Genomic DNA, 16836 nt, shown 5'->3' on the forward strand with positions numbered 1-16836 from the left:
GTTATAAATATACTCAAGTCTTTGCAGGCTTCTCACAACGCTACAAAAATTATAAAAGGTAACATTCAGAAACCTTACTTATTTCCTTGTCAAACCTACCTATATTGTAATAAACAGACATGATTGTGCAGTAAATCTGTTTTCACTCTTCATGATGATGAATTAAGTCTTATCTCTAAAGTTGATGTTAACTGTTCAATTGAGATCAAAGAACTTAAAGCTTATAAATGTATTTTACTCACATTTCACATCAATGTTTCTGCTTTCAGATCTCTTTTGTCCCAGGTCATTATCAGCTGTACAGTAATACTTTCCAGAGTCAGAGGGCAGGATGGAGCTGAAAACATGTTGGTTTTGGTAACTGAGAGGGTTGATGACATCCTCCTTGTACCAGGTGTAGTTAGCTGCTGGGTTAGCATCACTGCTACAGGTCAGAGTGACTGAACTGCCCTCCACTATCTCAGCAGAGGGACTCACTGACACAGAGGGAAGCTTTGGAGCATCTGGAGGAGGAAACATAAGAATGACAACAAAACCAAATTTTAGAAATTTATATTCTAAAAAGAAAACATTGTAAACCTCCCAAAAGAAAGGCCTCTGACTAAAACTAACATACAGACACATTCACGTAAATAAAGAAAAATTAAATATAATTCTCTTAATGAAACAAAAAGTAGTGAACTTACACACTGTTGGAGAAGGGAATGTCTCATATCCTTTCACAGCACAGTAAAAACTGTCTGCAGAATCAAATGTGTTCAGCTGTAAATATTGTTTTTCTGATGAAAGTTTGTGTCCATTCTTGTACCAGATGTAGGAAGATTGATCAGGTAGCTGACAGTTGTTGTGACATGTCAGCTCTGTCCAGTTAGAATAAGAGTTTACTGTTGATCTCCTCACATGTACCTGGAGCTGTGGATCTGGGAGCAAACAACAGATATTATATTATGATGTTCGTCTCCTCCTGAAGGCCCGCAACACCGCCTTTAGGTCAGGAGATGCACACGCCTACAGCACAGCCAGGGCTAATCTAAAGAAGGGCATCAAAAAAGCCAAACACCATTACAAAAAGAAGGTAGAAGAACACTTCTCCAACTCCAACCCCCGACGCATGTGGCAAGGACTCCAGACCATTACAGACTACAGGACCACCAAACCCTCCCCCGCATCCTCTGATGTCTCCTTCCTCAATGAGCTCAACAACTTTTATGCTCGTTTTGAGCGAGGGAACCCCACAACCACAACCGAAGCAGACGTGACGCCAGACCACCAACCTCTGACTCTCTCCCCCACCGATGTAGGAGCGGTGCTGAGCAGGATCAATGTCCACAAGGCTGCAGGTCCTGATGGCATCCCCGGGCGTGTTCTCAGAGCATGTTCTGGGGAGCTTGCAGGAGTGCTCACAGACATATTCAATCTGTCCTTGGCCCACGCTGTGGTACCGGCCTGCTTCAAATCCACCTCCATCGTCCCGATACCCAAAAACTCCAACCCATCTTGCCTCAATGACTACCGCCCAGTAGCACTCACCCCCATCATCACTAAGTGCTTAGAGCAGCTGGTCCTAGCACACTTCAAATCCTGTCTCCCCCCCACCTGGACCCCCACCAATTCGCATACCGCCAGAATAGGAGCACAGAGGATGCAGTCTCCATCGCACTACACTCTGTCCTCTCACACCTGGACAACAACAACACCTACGCCAGAATGCTGTTTATAGACTTCAGTTCAGCATTCAATACAATCCACCCCTCACAACTCATCAGGAAACTGACAGACCTGGGCATCAGTTCCCTCATCTGCAAATGGTTACTGGACTTCCTGACCAACCGCCCCCAACATGTCTGGCTGGATAACCGCTGCTCATCTACCATCACAATGAACACCGGTGTACCACAAGGCTGTGTGACGAGCCCTTTCCTCTACTCCCTCTTCACCCACGACTGCAGACCTGCTGATGGTTCCAACACCATCATTAAGTTTGCAGATGACACCACGGTGATTGGCCTCATCAGTGACAACGATGAGGCCGCCTACAGGGAGGAGGTGGATCGTCTGGCTGAGTGGTGCGACAGAAACAACCTGCTGCTTAACACCGAGAAGACCAAGGAGCTCATCGTGGACTACAGGAGGAATGCTGACCCACATCCACCCATCCACATTAAGGGGACGGCTGTGGAGCGTGTGAGCAGCTTCAAGTTCCTGGGAGTCCACATCTCCGAGGATCTCACCTGGACGACCAACTGCTCCAAGCTGGTCAAGAAGGCTCACCAGCGCCTCTTCTTCTTGAGGACTCTGAGGAAGAACCACCTGTCCTCAGACATCCTGGTGAACTTCTATCGTTGCACCATCGAGAGCATCCTGACCAACTGTATAACAGTCTGGTACAGGAACTGCTCTGCCTCGGACCGGAAGGCGTTGCAGAGGGTCATGAAAACTGCCCAGCGCATCGCCGGAGCACCACTTCCTGCCATAAAAGACATCTACAGGAAGCGGTGTCTGAAAAGGGCTGGGAAAATCATCAAAGACCCCAGTCACCCATCACATGGACTCTTCACCCTCCTGCCCTCTGGGAGGCGCTACAGGAGCCTCCGGACTAAGACCACCAGGTACCGGAACAGCTTCTTCCCCACAGCTGTCAGACTCCTGAACTCTGCCTCCTGACATCTGACCCACGTTAACACATGGACTGAACATACACACACACACAATGGACAACTGTACCCTCAAACACACAATAATAACATGGACTGAACCACCACTCACAACCACTAGCACTTTATATAGCCTCTGTAGGAATTATATCTCACTTATCTTAACTGCACTACTGTATAGCTCTGTGTAAATAATCGTTCTGTACATTTGATAATTTTTAATCCTACAACTGTTTACAACTTGCATAGTTCCCATTTCTGTATAGCTGTATATCTCAGATTTCTGTAAAGTTATTTATTTCATATTCTGTATAGTTTTTCATATTTATATCCTGTTCATAGCCTGTACATAGCTTGTACTCACTACAGCCTGTACATACTTATAGTTATAGAATATTCACAACATACTTCATACCGTGTACATTATAACATACCATAATAGACCCATTTCTGTAATATATTCACATATCTATATTATTGCTAATATATATTGTAATATATCTATATCACTAAAGCACTTCTGGATGGATGCAAACTGCATTTCGTTGCCCTGTACCTGTGCATGTGCAATGACAATAAAGTTGAATTCTATTCTATTCTATTCTATTCTATATTAAAACAAACTCTCAACATACAGACAGCTGCAAAGCTTATAAATGTTTAAAGTGATTCCTTTTTTTTTTTTTTTTTTTTTTTTTTTTTTTTTTTTTGCCTGTCCCGTTTGGCTCTTTTGCCATCAGAATTGTTGTCTAAAGGCAAAGAAAGATGCCCAACGGATTTACTTTACCAAATTGACCATCCCAGCCTTGCCGTAATGGTCCATTTGATTCACCAACATTTTGGTGTTTAAAGTGATTCCACTGAAAATTATTTTACCTGTGACAGTCAAAGTGACTCCAGGTACACCAGAATTTTTCACTCCTGGATCGTTTGTTATGAATCTGAACTTGTACTCAGCTGAGTCGCTCTCTCTCAGGTCTGAGATTCTCAGAGTGCAGTCATTGTTTTTACACTGATACTCAACACGATCTCTGTACTCTGACTCTGTTTTCAGATCCACAGGTTCATTATTTTCGTCTCTGATGAACCAGAATTTTTCCTCAACTCTTGTATTTATTCCATTTATAGTCGATGGGTATGTGAAGGTGCAGCGTATTTCTGCTGTTGCTCCTTTGAAGGCACAGACCTGAGTAGAAGAGTAAGTCACATCCCAGACATCCTTCACCACTGTGAGACAGAGAGAGTTGGATATTAGTCAGAGTCACAACATCCGAGGACAGAAATGAAAACGATGTGATAAGGCCTCAGTATAAGCCCATGAGAAAGGTCTCCTCCCTTCAGTGACCTCAGTGTAGGTTAACTATTTATGAGCTCCGACTACACAGGTTGTGTGATCAACAGCAACATACAAACCAGTAGTGTTACCCTTATGAAAACCTATAAAATCTACAGCTCATTTGCCACACGGCTCCACAACATGGCATTATGTTAAAGCATAAACTCACCCACTGAAGGAGAGCGGGAGTTCTCATATCCTCTGACAGCACAGGAAATCCTGTTTGTAGGATCCAGGTAGTTTAGATGAAGATTAGATGTTTGTCCTGTGATGATCCGTTCATTCTTGTACCAGATGTAGGAGAGATTATCAGGCAGAGGACAACTGCTCTCACACTTCAGATCTGCTGACTTAAAATCACCACTGACAGCTGATCTGCTCACCTGCACCTGCAGATCTGCCCATTAGTAAATAAAGAACATTAAGCTCAGCTGACAACATTCAGATAAAACACACAAACACACTCACAGCAAACACTTGGATTTAAAATAGTAAACGAGTGGATGAACATGTTACCTGTGACTGTCAAAGTGACTCCAGGTGATCCAGAATATTTCCCTCCTGGATCGTTTGTTATGAGCATGAACTTGTACTCAGCTGAGTCGCTCTCTCTCAGGTCTGTGATTCTCAGAGCGCAGTCGTTGTCTTCACACTGATACTGAACTCGACCTGAATACTCTGGATCTGTTGTCAGATCCACGACTTCATTATTACTCTCTTTTGTGAGCCAGAATGTCCTCAAAACTATGTAAGGATTATGTGCTCTGGATGGGTATGTGAAGGTGCAGCGTAGCTCCACTGTGGATCCTTTTACAGCACAGATCTGAGTAGAAGGGTAAGTCACTCCCCAGACATCCTGACCCAGAACGACTGTAACACAGAGCTTGTTAGAAAAAAATCAGAAAACAGACTTATTTATATTCACTTTTATAGACCCAAATTCAATTTAGACATTTTTTATAGAAAACAAGATACTATACAACATACACCATACTGTGCTGTGAACTACTTTAAAATCAGACTGGAACCCATCAAGAATCTCATATATCCCTGCAGAAGGTTTAAGTTGACAAAGACCCACCACCTCCAAAATCTTTGAAATAAAGGTTTGAGATGAGAGTTTAAAGGTCAAAACCGGAGAGTACTGAGCTGTCATGATGTTTTTGGGGGGGTTGTTCTGTTTTGTTTTTGTTATTTTTGTTGTTGATTAAAATAAGAAAGTACTGCACCAGAAAGATTATTGCTTTTTATGATAGACTGAATGTTGGATCCAATAATGTCCCAAATATCCGTGATTAAGTGAGATGGGACAATAGTGGGATTATTGCAATTATAATTAAAAATTATAATATAAACATTCAGCTCCTTTTCTAAAAGATTTTGCTTTATTAAAATTATATCAGAGGAGACACTTCTTTGATATAATTTCCACCAGTAAATATTGAAGTTGAAATAGTAATATAATCCAAGATAACTTGTGTGTGTATGTGTGAATGTATGGACTCAGAGAGAGAGAGATAGAATGTGTGTGTCCATACAAATAGATAATAAGATTGTGTTAATCACTTTTCCATGATTGGTGCACATTTTAAGCTTTGAAGCTATGCAGTTTATCACCCTACATCAAGTGTACCACACTGCTACAAAGATAATATATAAAACTGTCTGTTTTAAGAACAAAATGCAGTAGAGAAACATTGTGGTTTTATAAATATTTTTCCTGTATCACTTCTGTTTGATGTTAGAATAAATACTGTAAACTTGCCTGTTAAGCTGAGAAGGACAAGAAGTCCACAGGTTGCAGCAATTAAACTTACAGCTGTTCCTCTCATCTCTCCAAGTCCATAAAACATAACTGCTGGTTGATAATGTGTATTTGAAGTAAATGAGTCCCAGCAACACCTTTAAGTACAATCCACAATGGAGCTGTCTTCAAAGAGCTGTCAAACGTTTTTCCTGAGGTCTGTAAGTAAAAGCAGAAACTGTTAAAATACACCTGACTGTACCCTCTGTGTATGTGATTAATCTGAAAGAGCTTAAAGTTCAGTGTTGTGTTTAAGAAGAAGCAAAGTCAAGTCTGAGGAGCAAAATAAGGAACATGTTTACAATCCTGCTCTAACTCTCTCATGAGGAATGGAGAGATGAACCGGTTTTTAAGTAATGTAGTTAAGTCTTTGTTTGAGGAGTCAGCCAGGAATCCAGTGGGAACCAGGCCTTGAATGGCCTCGCCCTTCAGAGGATCTCATAGCTCCAGGATAAACCTACTCACTCACACACACAGTGACCAGGTAAGGGGAGAGTAAGGCAGATATAGAAAGAGGAATGCATTGAGTGTCACTTAAATATCATGGTGCCCATTGTGGCAGACGTGTTTGCGACGTGCCCAAAACACCAACTGTATTTATTGTCTATTCAAGTGCTAATGAGTGTGGCCAATATTCAGTGCCTGTACTCAAGGGTCACGTACAGCAGAGAAACACTTTGGGATATCAGAAAAGTTCACCATGAGCTCAGTCCAGACCTTTTGAACTGCAGCTTTCTTCTGTGTTGTGATCCTACCAACTCCAGCCGGCAGGCCACAACACCCCCGGACTCAAGTACTCAGAGTGGCCGTCCACCACACTGTAAAACAAATTGTAATATAAAAGTATTTACTGTGTATTTTACAGTTTTGTACTGTTCTTCTAGAATATCATTAAATTTACATAAATCGACTGTGATTTGAAAGATTGAACTGTTAAATTCAAATGTAAAGCTATGGAAAAATATATAAAATGATTCTTATAAACTTTTTTTGCATCAAATAATAATAATTATTATTGTTATTTAGGGTGATCGTGGCTCAAGAGTTGGCAGTTCGCCTTGTAATCAGAAGGTTGCCGGTTCGAGCCCCGGCTCGGACACTCTCAGTCGTTGTGTCCTTGGGCAAGACACTTCACCTACCACCTACTGGTGAAGGCCAGAGGGGAATTATAAAGTGGAATTGTAAAGCGCTTTGAGGGTCTCAAAGAGCGCTATATGAGTGCAATCCATTATTATTTAAACCAACTGTTAACTGTATATTTCTGTACATTTAAGTATTAACTCAGCAGCCAAACAGTCTGTCCTCAGCAGAGATGGGCAGTAACGAAATCTGATTACTTTTTTCAAGTAACGAGTAAAGTAAAGGATTACTATTGCAAAAACGGTAGATGACCGTTACTTTCCCGTAGGAACGCTGCATTACTGCGTTACTAAAACCGTGATTTTTTTTGCGAGAATGTCTCATGACAGTGATGTAAGCAAGTGCAATGTTCATGACAACAGCTGTGTGCAGATCAACAGTGGATCATATATCGAGTGCGGGAGAGAGTATGAGCGTGCAGCGTTTAAAGCGTGGAAGTACTGACCTTACTTTGAGTTTGATTCCATAAAAAGTGACAAAAACATTAGTGTCCGTTGTGCCTGGGAAGAAAACTTCTTTTTACAGCGAAAAAAAACCCCTAAACTTCCAAGCAAGCACCAGGAGTGCGCTACCACGTAATGGGAAATTCACGGAGAAACTCGCGGATTCTTCCACTGACCGCTGCGGCACACCTGCACCAGGGCAAACTCCCGCCTACCCCACTCCTGCTTTACAGGTGAAAATAGAGCAAAAGGACCGCTAGTCTTTGATTTTATTTATTTTCTGCTGTGTTTTACTTGCATCTATTTGAAAGAGTGAGTGTAAACACAAAAGAAAATATTTTATTTTATGTGCTGGAATGTGCAGAAAATAGGTTTAAATGTTAAACAAATTTCTTCCAGTCAGAGAATGGTGCATATAATTTAATTTTTGCTTGATGCATAAAGTTAAAAGATTAAAACTAATACAACAAGTTTTAAAAAGAGACTTTTCCATTTGATTACATTTTGTATGATGGATTATGCAGAAAAAGTAGAATTGGGCTGAAAGATCTATCGCTTTATCACCTATTCAGGTTGTAAATCATGTTTTTAAAAAGTAACTAAGTAACTAAGTAATTAATTACTTTTGAAAATTTTTGAAAAAAAAAAAAAAGAAAATAAGTAATCAGTAAAGTAACGGGATTACTTTTTGGGGGCAGTAATCAGTAATTAGTTACTGATTATTTTTTTCAAGTAACTTGACCAACACTTGTCCTCAGTGCAGGTTGACATTCAGAAAAATTAGATGCCTCAGCTTGGATGGGCTGATGCGGTTTCTCCTCTTAGTTAGTATCTGCTTCTTCTTTAAACTGCAGCCAGACGCTGCTTTGTTTACGAGTGTCAGTCATATTTATGTGTTTTTGCGATGCACTCGCACTCTCCTGCTCACCGTCTACCATCTCACTCACTCACTGAGGGGTATTGATGTGATCCTGAAATATCAATACTTCCAATACCAGCGTTTCATGTTGTAGGATCAATTCCCATATGAAAATATCAATATCTAATTTGATTACATTTGTTTTTATCATAAGATGACATACAAAGAAAAGTAAACTCAGCAATTAACGGTACAGTCAGCAATACCCTGTTAATAGGATCTACAATCGCCTTCCGCCTCTCATTCACGTGCGTGCTACGCCTCCGCGAGCGTGTGAGTCAATGAGAAACCTGAGGCACGTACAAAACACACAATCTTGACTTTGTTCACAGATCATAACTGCACTTATGTTCAGCTGTGTGCAATGTATGTGGGAAGAGTTAAATATTGTGGCAACACAACAAACCACATGTTTAAAAAAGTGGGGAACCGGTGCCAAAAAGTGATCGCCTGCCAAAAACTGATTTCCAACGTTTCCGTGTATTTTTTTTAATGTGTAATATCTTACATACATTGGTTTACAGACTTCGGTGAACATGGTTTACAAAGCTGTTATATATAAAATTTAAAAATGACCTGTTTTTGAAGTAGCCTGTCTTTGTAACTTTGGGTTATTGTACTTACATTATAACCAATCCGGCCCTTTTTGTCCACTTAAAATATGTTTGCAGAACTATTGTTAAATTTGTTGCAATTTCTGATGTCCTTTTGAACAGATCAGATTAGTCAAAATATTAAGATTACTCTTAAAAAACACATTTTTAAGAGATTTTTTTAAAACCGGATAAATGAAGGATAAGTCACTGCTAAAAATTGATTGCACCTTCTGCCTTCTTACCGGAATGTTGTTTGTGCCTCAAAATGACTTCATATCATTCACCAGGGATACATTTGACACATATTATACAGCAACAAGTTATTTATAGCAGTTTAAATACGAGCAATCAGTTTTTGGGAAACACCGGAAATCAGTTTTTGGCAGGCGAACACTCTTTGGCACAACACCTGTTCTCACTCGATGGGAGTTCACTCTTGCTTTTGACACATCACTACAAAAGAGGCGAGCTACATGTTAAACTGAAGGCTAGAGCCACATGACCACCGCTGCCTAATGTTGTGCTCTGATTTTTACGGAAATACGGCAAGTACGCCACACTCAGGCATTCAGCTACAGACACATTCCGGGCATCACGGAGACCGCACATCTGCCTTGGAGGTGTATGCGTTTACGTCAACAACAGATGGTGTGTGGACACTCAGGCGGTGGAGAAACACAGTTGTGCGGACTTCGGAGTGCAGACCATTTTATTTACCAAGGCAGTTCAACGCTGTGTTTGTGTTGGCTGTCTACATACCGCCGCGGTCCAAACGGACCACAGCGCGTGAACTACTGCACGACGTCGTCAGCAAACACGAGACCGCTCACCTAGATGCCGTGTATGTTGTTGCCGCGGATTTGAATCATTGCAACCTCAGGACTGTGCTTCCAAAGATCCATCAATACGTGAGCTTTCCGACAAGGAATAACAACATCCTGGACCACGTCTACAGCAGAGTAAGGGGCGCATACAAGGCAGTGTCCCGCCCCCATTTTGGATAGTCCGACCACTTTTCTGTTTCCCTCTATCCAGGATGCAGGCTCCTCAAACAAGCGCCGTCAGTAAGTAAAATTATTAAAGTTTAGAGTGAAGAGACTGATTCAGGACTGCTTTGATGCTACAAACTGGGGTATTTGTTTAAGACTGCTGCCTTGAGAGAGGACTGTTCTGTGGATTTAGAGGAATATGCATCAGTGGTTACCAGCTACATCAGCACATGCATTGATAATATTGTCCTCACCAAGTCCTTATAAAACGTATCCAAATCAGAAAACATGGTTGAACTGTGAGCTGCGTTCCATGCTGCATGCACGCTCCACTGCATTTGTCCCTGGTGACACAGAGGGTTACAAAAAGGCCACATATGACCTACGTAGATCCATGAGGGAAGCCAAGAGGCAGTACAGACTGAAGCTTGAAGGATACGACTTGGCTCAGCTGGTGTCCTGATGCCTGGAAAATAATCTCTCCTTAAATGCTGAGAAGAGTAAGGAGATAATTATTAACCCGAGGATGAGGAGAGACCAGCACCCCCCACTTTACATCAAAGGGATTTAGGTGGAGGGGTGAAGACCTTCAAATTCCTCTGCAACCACATCAGTGAGGATCTCACGTGGACCCATAACACACAGCGGATCATCACGAATGCTCAAAGACGACTCTTCTTCCAAAGGAAACTGAGAAAATTTGGATTAACCTCCAAACTGCTCAGCAACTTTTACGGATGCCCAGTGGGGAGAGTATCCTGACAAACTCCATCATAGTGTGATATGGGAACTGCACCACTCAGGACAGGAAAGCTCTCCAGCGTGTCATTAAAATGGCACAACTCATCTGTGGAGTACCCGTCCCACCACTACACCACATTTACAACACTCAGATCAGGAAAAGGGCACACAGCATCATCACCCACCCACAGCACACACTGTTCACAGTCCTGCCATCTGGCAGATGCTACAGGAGTGTGAAAGCAAGGACAACCAGACTAAAAGACCGTTTCTATCTACAGGCCATCAGGCTACTGAATCACTGACTTATTGTTGAACAGTGATTATCTTTGACCTGTAAATTCGCAAATTTTGTACATTTATATGCAATATAATACAATACATACAATACAGTTTTAATATTGCATATTCTGTAGGTATCACCACTGTGACGATGTTGCATAACTACTTGCACTTTAAATTCTGACTACACTCACACATAGTTACATAAGCAACAAGTGCTTGTTTTACTTGATTTTTTATTTTCTATGCTCAGAGTTAAGTTTATTCTTTATTTTAGTTAGTTGTTTATTTAGTTGTGTGAAGGGAACTCTTAAAGTAAGAATTTCATTGCTCTGCTCTGTGTAACCACTTGTGTTTTGATGTCATGACAATAAACTTCTTGAATCTTAATGTACACCAGACCAGTTTAAAATAAACATGATTTGTCACTCTCTCCTTCTGTCCTCTTCTTCAGGTCACCTGCTAATCATCAGTGCAATAAACTGCTCTAAGAAAGGATCAGCACGGACTCCAGATTATCAGCTCACTGTGGGTGGTAGACTTGTTTCGTTTTGCTCTCTCTGATGATCTGTTCCTCATGTAAATTAGTGCCTTTTATTATTGTCTGCAGTAAGGCCGCCAGCCTGTGTGATTTCTCTAAGGGAAGAAAGAATCTCAAACTACACTGCTTCTCTCTGTCATGCCCGGTCCAACACTAGTAATAATATTCATTATAAAGTAAAAATGGGGACATCACAGGGAATCTGGGTTTGTGACTCAGGTGTATAAATCTTGATGTACGTTGAAAAGTTAACTGATTGTTGAGATTCCAATCAGTCCTTACTTGGGGAATGTGGAGAGAGGGTGATGGGGGGAGCAGCTCGCCAGGGTTGGAGCCATCAGTGGGTGGCCATGTTGGTGAGTCTGAGAGGTGAATATTGAAACATTTCTTTCCAGATATAGACTGGCTTGATGATGAGTAAGTGTTGTATATAGTGAACTCTTCAGCCACAGAGCCATAGAGGAGTCTGGTTACTGTTCTGCGATTGATGACAGTCTCTTATATTTATTTTATGTGCATTACAGATTCTCTGCATTACAGGGCGACCGTGGCTCAGGGGGTTGGGAATCGCATCTGTAACCGGAAGGTCGCCGGTTCGATCCCTGGGCTCTCTGTCCTGGTCGTTGTGTCCCTGGGCAAGACACTTTACCCTACTTGCCTACTGGTGTTGGCCAGAGGGGCCGATGGCGCGATATGGCAGCCTCGCTTCTGTCAGTCTGCCCCAGGGCAGCTGTGGCTACAACTGTAGCTTGCCTCCACCAGTGTATGAATGTGAGAGTGAATGAATAGTGGTATTGTAAAGCGCTTTGGGTGCCTTGAAAAGCGCTATATAAATCCAATCCATTATTATTATTATTATTCTCTACTGGTGGAATATGTTTTATATGTGGAGGTTGCTATGTGTACTTTGCTAAAACCCGTGAATGGAGCGCAAACTTTGGGTTACGTTGTCCAGGGAATATCCATGTATTAATTTGGTGATGTAGAAAATATATAAAGTCTTTCTATACTTGATTCTAATCTGCTGCTGCGTCTCTTACATTGTAAGACAGAACACACAAGAGTACCTGTTCGGTCAAAAAATACAATAAACTTATCTTTTATCTGTAGCAGACTAAAAAAAATTTCCACATCTCCTTTATTTGGCTGTGGGATGGGAAGCTGTAATATTTAAATAGATCCAATTGAAAATTTTCTAGCAAAATCTGGCTAGCACTACAGAAGAGGAAGCAAGAAGGGAGTGACGGTTTTCTAAATGTCAGATTCTTTGAGTAAAGAAGTTGCTTCAGTACGTCAGCTTTTACTGGAATATTTACTGGATCCTATGACATCTCCAGTATTCTGGTAACTTACAATCTGGAGAGTTCCCCATCCAGATGATCAAGCTGTCAGGCTGAAATGTGGCCCTTTGCTGTACTCCTTGAAGCTATGGCCTCCCTTGGGTGCTGGGTCAATGGGATGGGATGACAGCCGGTCTGCCACTGAGTGGGATCGTCCTCCACCTGTCTCACGTCTTTTAATGCATGGGTCTGCAACAATTCACGGAGTAATTTGAATAATTCGATTATAAAAAATTCTCAACAGAAGTTGTTTGTTCATCTTATCTTAGTTTAACACGCAGCTCTGTAGATTCAAGAGATTCAAGGTTCAAAGTGTTTATTGTCATGTATTCAAAGAAAAAAAAGGGATTTCTTTGTGCAATGAAATTTTTTCTTTGCTGTCCCCACAGAGATGCCAATTAATATATACAATAGAAATAGAACATATAAAATACAAATAGTACAGATAAATAAATGAAGACAAAAAGAAGACGATATTAAAGTGTGAAACAGAGATGTGTGCAAAAGAACTATGACCTCAATATGTTGGCTTAGTATGCAGGATGACCTGATGTGCAAAAAATTATTATTACTGTTCAAAAATAAGTCCGCTGTTCAGGAGTGCACTGATGTGATAAACTCCAGAGTAGGAGTGCTGTAGCAGTACCTGCAGCAAACAGTGGTGAGTTTAAAGGAGGGCTTGGGGTGTATTAGACCATATTCATTTCAAACATTTTTTAGATTGAAAGTAAAATAATGTAAAATAGTGTGCTATATAAATTGTGTTAATATTTCTTTTGTTTGCTTGCTTTTCTTCATTGCAGCCACCACATACTCCTTTAAAGGGTTACAGGCACAAACTCCTTTATTTACTTGTACACTTAAACCTGCAGACACACACATTCACAAAAACTCATAAAAATGAAAACATGCCTAATCTACCTCATTAATGTCAGAAAGCTGTCTAAGAAGATAAATGTACATTTTTATGTCTTAGTTTAGATTGCAATGACTTTGATCTTTGATTTTTTTGCTTTAAAAATGGTTTTCTTTAAAAAAAATTGATATGGTTGGTATTAAATTACCTAAAGGGGTTTAGTTGTTTTTGTTGTTGTTGTTGTTGTTTTTGACAACCATTATATCCAGTTAAAATTTAAAACATTGCAATGTCTGAAATGGAAGTCAATGAGCAATTCATTTTAAAAGACTCTCTTTTTTTTTATTATTGCTCATTAATAAGACATAAGTATTTCTTATCTGAACAATCGATATCTGCAGCCCTACATAGCACTAGCTTAGCACTCACCTACATAAAGACAATTATACTTACAAATGACACAACAGGATCCACTATAGGTGCTAGTGGAAGGCTGGAATGGTACTGGGGAGCCATATCAGATGTAGGGTTGCTGGCAGTAATGTCTTTGGTCTCCTCACCTCACTACCCTGCCTGCCTTCCATTTGTTTACACATTAGGTGGGGCTCACAATCATGAGACTGATTTATTAAAAACAAAAATCCAATCAGACAGCTAGAAAGTAATTACTCTCCGAACAGGACGTTGAGGGACATACCTATGTACTGAAATGATTTGTATGTATTACTCATTATATATGACAGGGGAAGAAAAAAAAGCATGGTTTCTAGTTAAGTAGCGGTCATGTGACCTGTGGGCCATGTGACCTGTGGGCTAGCCTGGTTAGGGGGGATTTGGGGCAAGGTCTGTGCTTACTGTGGAATTAAATCAGACCTTAAGGTGTTTGTTATCAATATACAAACAAGTATATTTATTTTGAATGGCCAAATTCTTTAAAGGATTTTTCACTCAGGGAGAGAGAGTACTGAGAGATGAAACTCAAAGCTGCAAGCTAACATTTTATCACTAGAGGGCAGTAAAACAAAAGAAAGAAAGAAAAAAATCAGGAACACTTTAAGAGTTTCCTCTCTTGAGACACTTTGCCTGGTCTTTCTTGCAGCCACCTTTAGTAGCTGTTTCTTTGTGGGTCTCTCTGACTTCAGTTTTGTCTTCTGTAACTGAAAAGGATGCTCCTAGGTGTTAAGATCAGCTGGTGACTTTGCCATTGATGAATACTGAGAAACTCTCCAGTTGGTTTTGTAATATGCTTTGATTCATTATCTATTTGCAATCTGAAGGACCATCCAATCGGTTTTGCAGCATTTGGCTGAATCTGAGAAGAGAGTGTATACCTGTACTCAGAATTCAGTCTGCTGCTTATATCCACAGTCACATCATCAACACTGGCAGCCACACATGTCCAAACCATAATAATTCCTCCACCATGTTTGGTGAAGTTATTTTTTCTTATCCAAACACGTGTCTATTTTTGTCTATGAAGAAAGCTAGCTGTACAAATGCATTTAGTGTTGTCTTTATGATAAATCCCAACATGTGTGGATTTATTGTGAGACTCGTGTATCTCACTAATTAGTGATTGTGTCTTTTTGGAACCTGAAGTTCTGTCACTTTAATAATGTATGTTGTTTACGTTTCAAGGCATTTTTTGGTGCTTTGTGTTGGTGGTTTTGACAGCGTTCATTTGCACAGAACACAAAATATAGCAGTAAATTTAGAAATAAATGTAGCTAAATGATTTTACTCATTTGTCTTCTACTGTATGGGACTATCATGATACAAAGAGTTCAGTTAAAGATGTACCTATGAACTCTCTCTTTGCCCTTTGACCCAGTTTGTGACAGTACATAAGGGAGTTTTTACAGAGAATTTGTTGTGAATATTTCTGTTAATCACTATAATTTATATTTTTTTGTAAGGAATTTAATGTTATTTTTGTAATTTTCTTTCAAAACAAACACATTTCACCATTTTACCTAGATCCAGACAGTGTGCTCTGTTTGGATCTGTTATATCAAATAGCCAGTCAGCATTAACATGACATTACTTGATGTTATACAATTTTATTGATGCAAAAAAAAAGCACCATGGAAAATTAAAGTCACATAGAAGTTGAGGTGTAGCAGAATAATGTTTTATAAACCATATATATCACTGTGAGACATCAGAGTAATGAAGTGCTATTGAAAAATCAGGTGTTATTTAATGATTTGTTTAAAAAGTTAATCGTTTTAAAAAGTCAATTTCTTTGTGCAGTTTGAAATAAATGTGATTATGATAATAATACATCAGGATATCAAACATCAGAAAACAGACTATGATAATCATGTTTGATCACATACGTGTATTTTTCTACAAGTGATAAGGAAAGAAAAAGAGCAGCAAAAGAATATTTTGGTTTGTGAAAATGAAACTAGCTCCAGTAGCCACCATGCTGGCTAAATTATGACGCTCACTGAGTGAACAGACCAAACCTCCCATGATGCAGCTTCTTTCTGCTAATGGGAATTTTGGCTTTGTTGACCAGATCTTGCTGACTGCAGGGTGCAGTCTGGATGGATCCTCTTCATCAATGGCTTTTGGTTCATAGACACAAATTAGTTGATTCTGAGTATGTAGCATGAAATTATATTATGATGGTGAAAAAAAAACAAACTTAAAAACAGAAGAAGAATGCTAAAGCAGGCAATGCATTTCCCAGATTTTCATTTGAATCTTCTAGCGAGGCTCATCGTATTATGTGAGGAGCTGCTCACCACAGGGCTGTACTTTTTAATTTGATTTAACAGCGGTGTAACACAGTAAACTCAAAAAAGTGAAAGTAGGTGGTTTTTATATTAACAAGAGTCAAACTTGTAATTAAAAAAATTATTTTATGTTTCTGCGGTGAGCGTAATTAAATCATGTACGATCTGCATGAAGTTCAACAACTTTGTTACATTTATTCTTGTTGAGATGATGTGATACAATCTAGGAAGACTGATTAGTTGCCTGGACTCTTTCATTAAAATAGTTTTCAGTTTTTAAGTGTAACTCTCTGTTCCTCCAGGTGTCTGTGGGGCTGAACTGCTGTTGCTGTAGAGAGGATCTGCCTGGTTTTTAGAGAAGTGGATGCTGGCATACTGAAGATCATCCTGTTCCTGTGGCTCCTCCTGATCAGAGAGACACTGCATAGAAAAAAATGATCTTAGATTAGAA

The 16836-nt window shown here is 40.1% G+C and overlaps 1 protein-coding gene and 1 long non-coding RNA gene across 4 annotated transcripts in view; one reads left to right on the top strand and one right to left on the bottom strand.

Annotated features, from left to right (window-relative positions):
• Positions 1 to 16836, bottom strand: part of LOC120742080 (B-cell receptor CD22-like) — a 61566-nt gene that overhangs the window by 19183 nt on the left and 25547 nt on the right. The window contains exons 2-6 of one of the 3 annotated variants that reach the window (XM_040045227.1): positions 4507 to 4860; positions 4160 to 4387; positions 3531 to 3881; positions 687 to 920; positions 243 to 503 (exon numbers count right to left, since the gene is read on the bottom strand). The exons of 1 other annotated variant lie outside the window; for it this stretch is intronic. In XM_040045227.1, coding sequence (XP_039901161.1) covers positions 243 to 503; positions 687 to 920; positions 3531 to 3881; positions 4160 to 4387; positions 4507 to 4860 — 1428 coding nt within the window. Of the gene's footprint in view, positions 1 to 242; positions 504 to 686; positions 921 to 3530; positions 3882 to 4159; positions 4388 to 4506; positions 4861 to 15685; positions 16806 to 16836 lie in introns of those variants that run through there. One more of the 3 variants, XM_040045229.1, reaches the window with a different exon arrangement.
• LOC120742103 lies at positions 9846 to 16800 on the top strand. Its single transcript, XR_005697765.1, has 3 exons — positions 9846 to 9956; positions 11359 to 11432; positions 16688 to 16800. It is a non-coding gene; the product is annotated as an uncharacterized LOC120742103 (long non-coding RNA).

Source organism: Simochromis diagramma, unplaced genomic scaffold, assembly GCF_900408965.1.
Source record: "Simochromis diagramma unplaced genomic scaffold, fSimDia1.1 OVJJ01000610.1, whole genome shotgun sequence".
NCBI classification, from domain to species: domain Eukaryota; kingdom Metazoa; phylum Chordata; class Actinopteri; order Cichliformes; family Cichlidae; genus Simochromis; species Simochromis diagramma.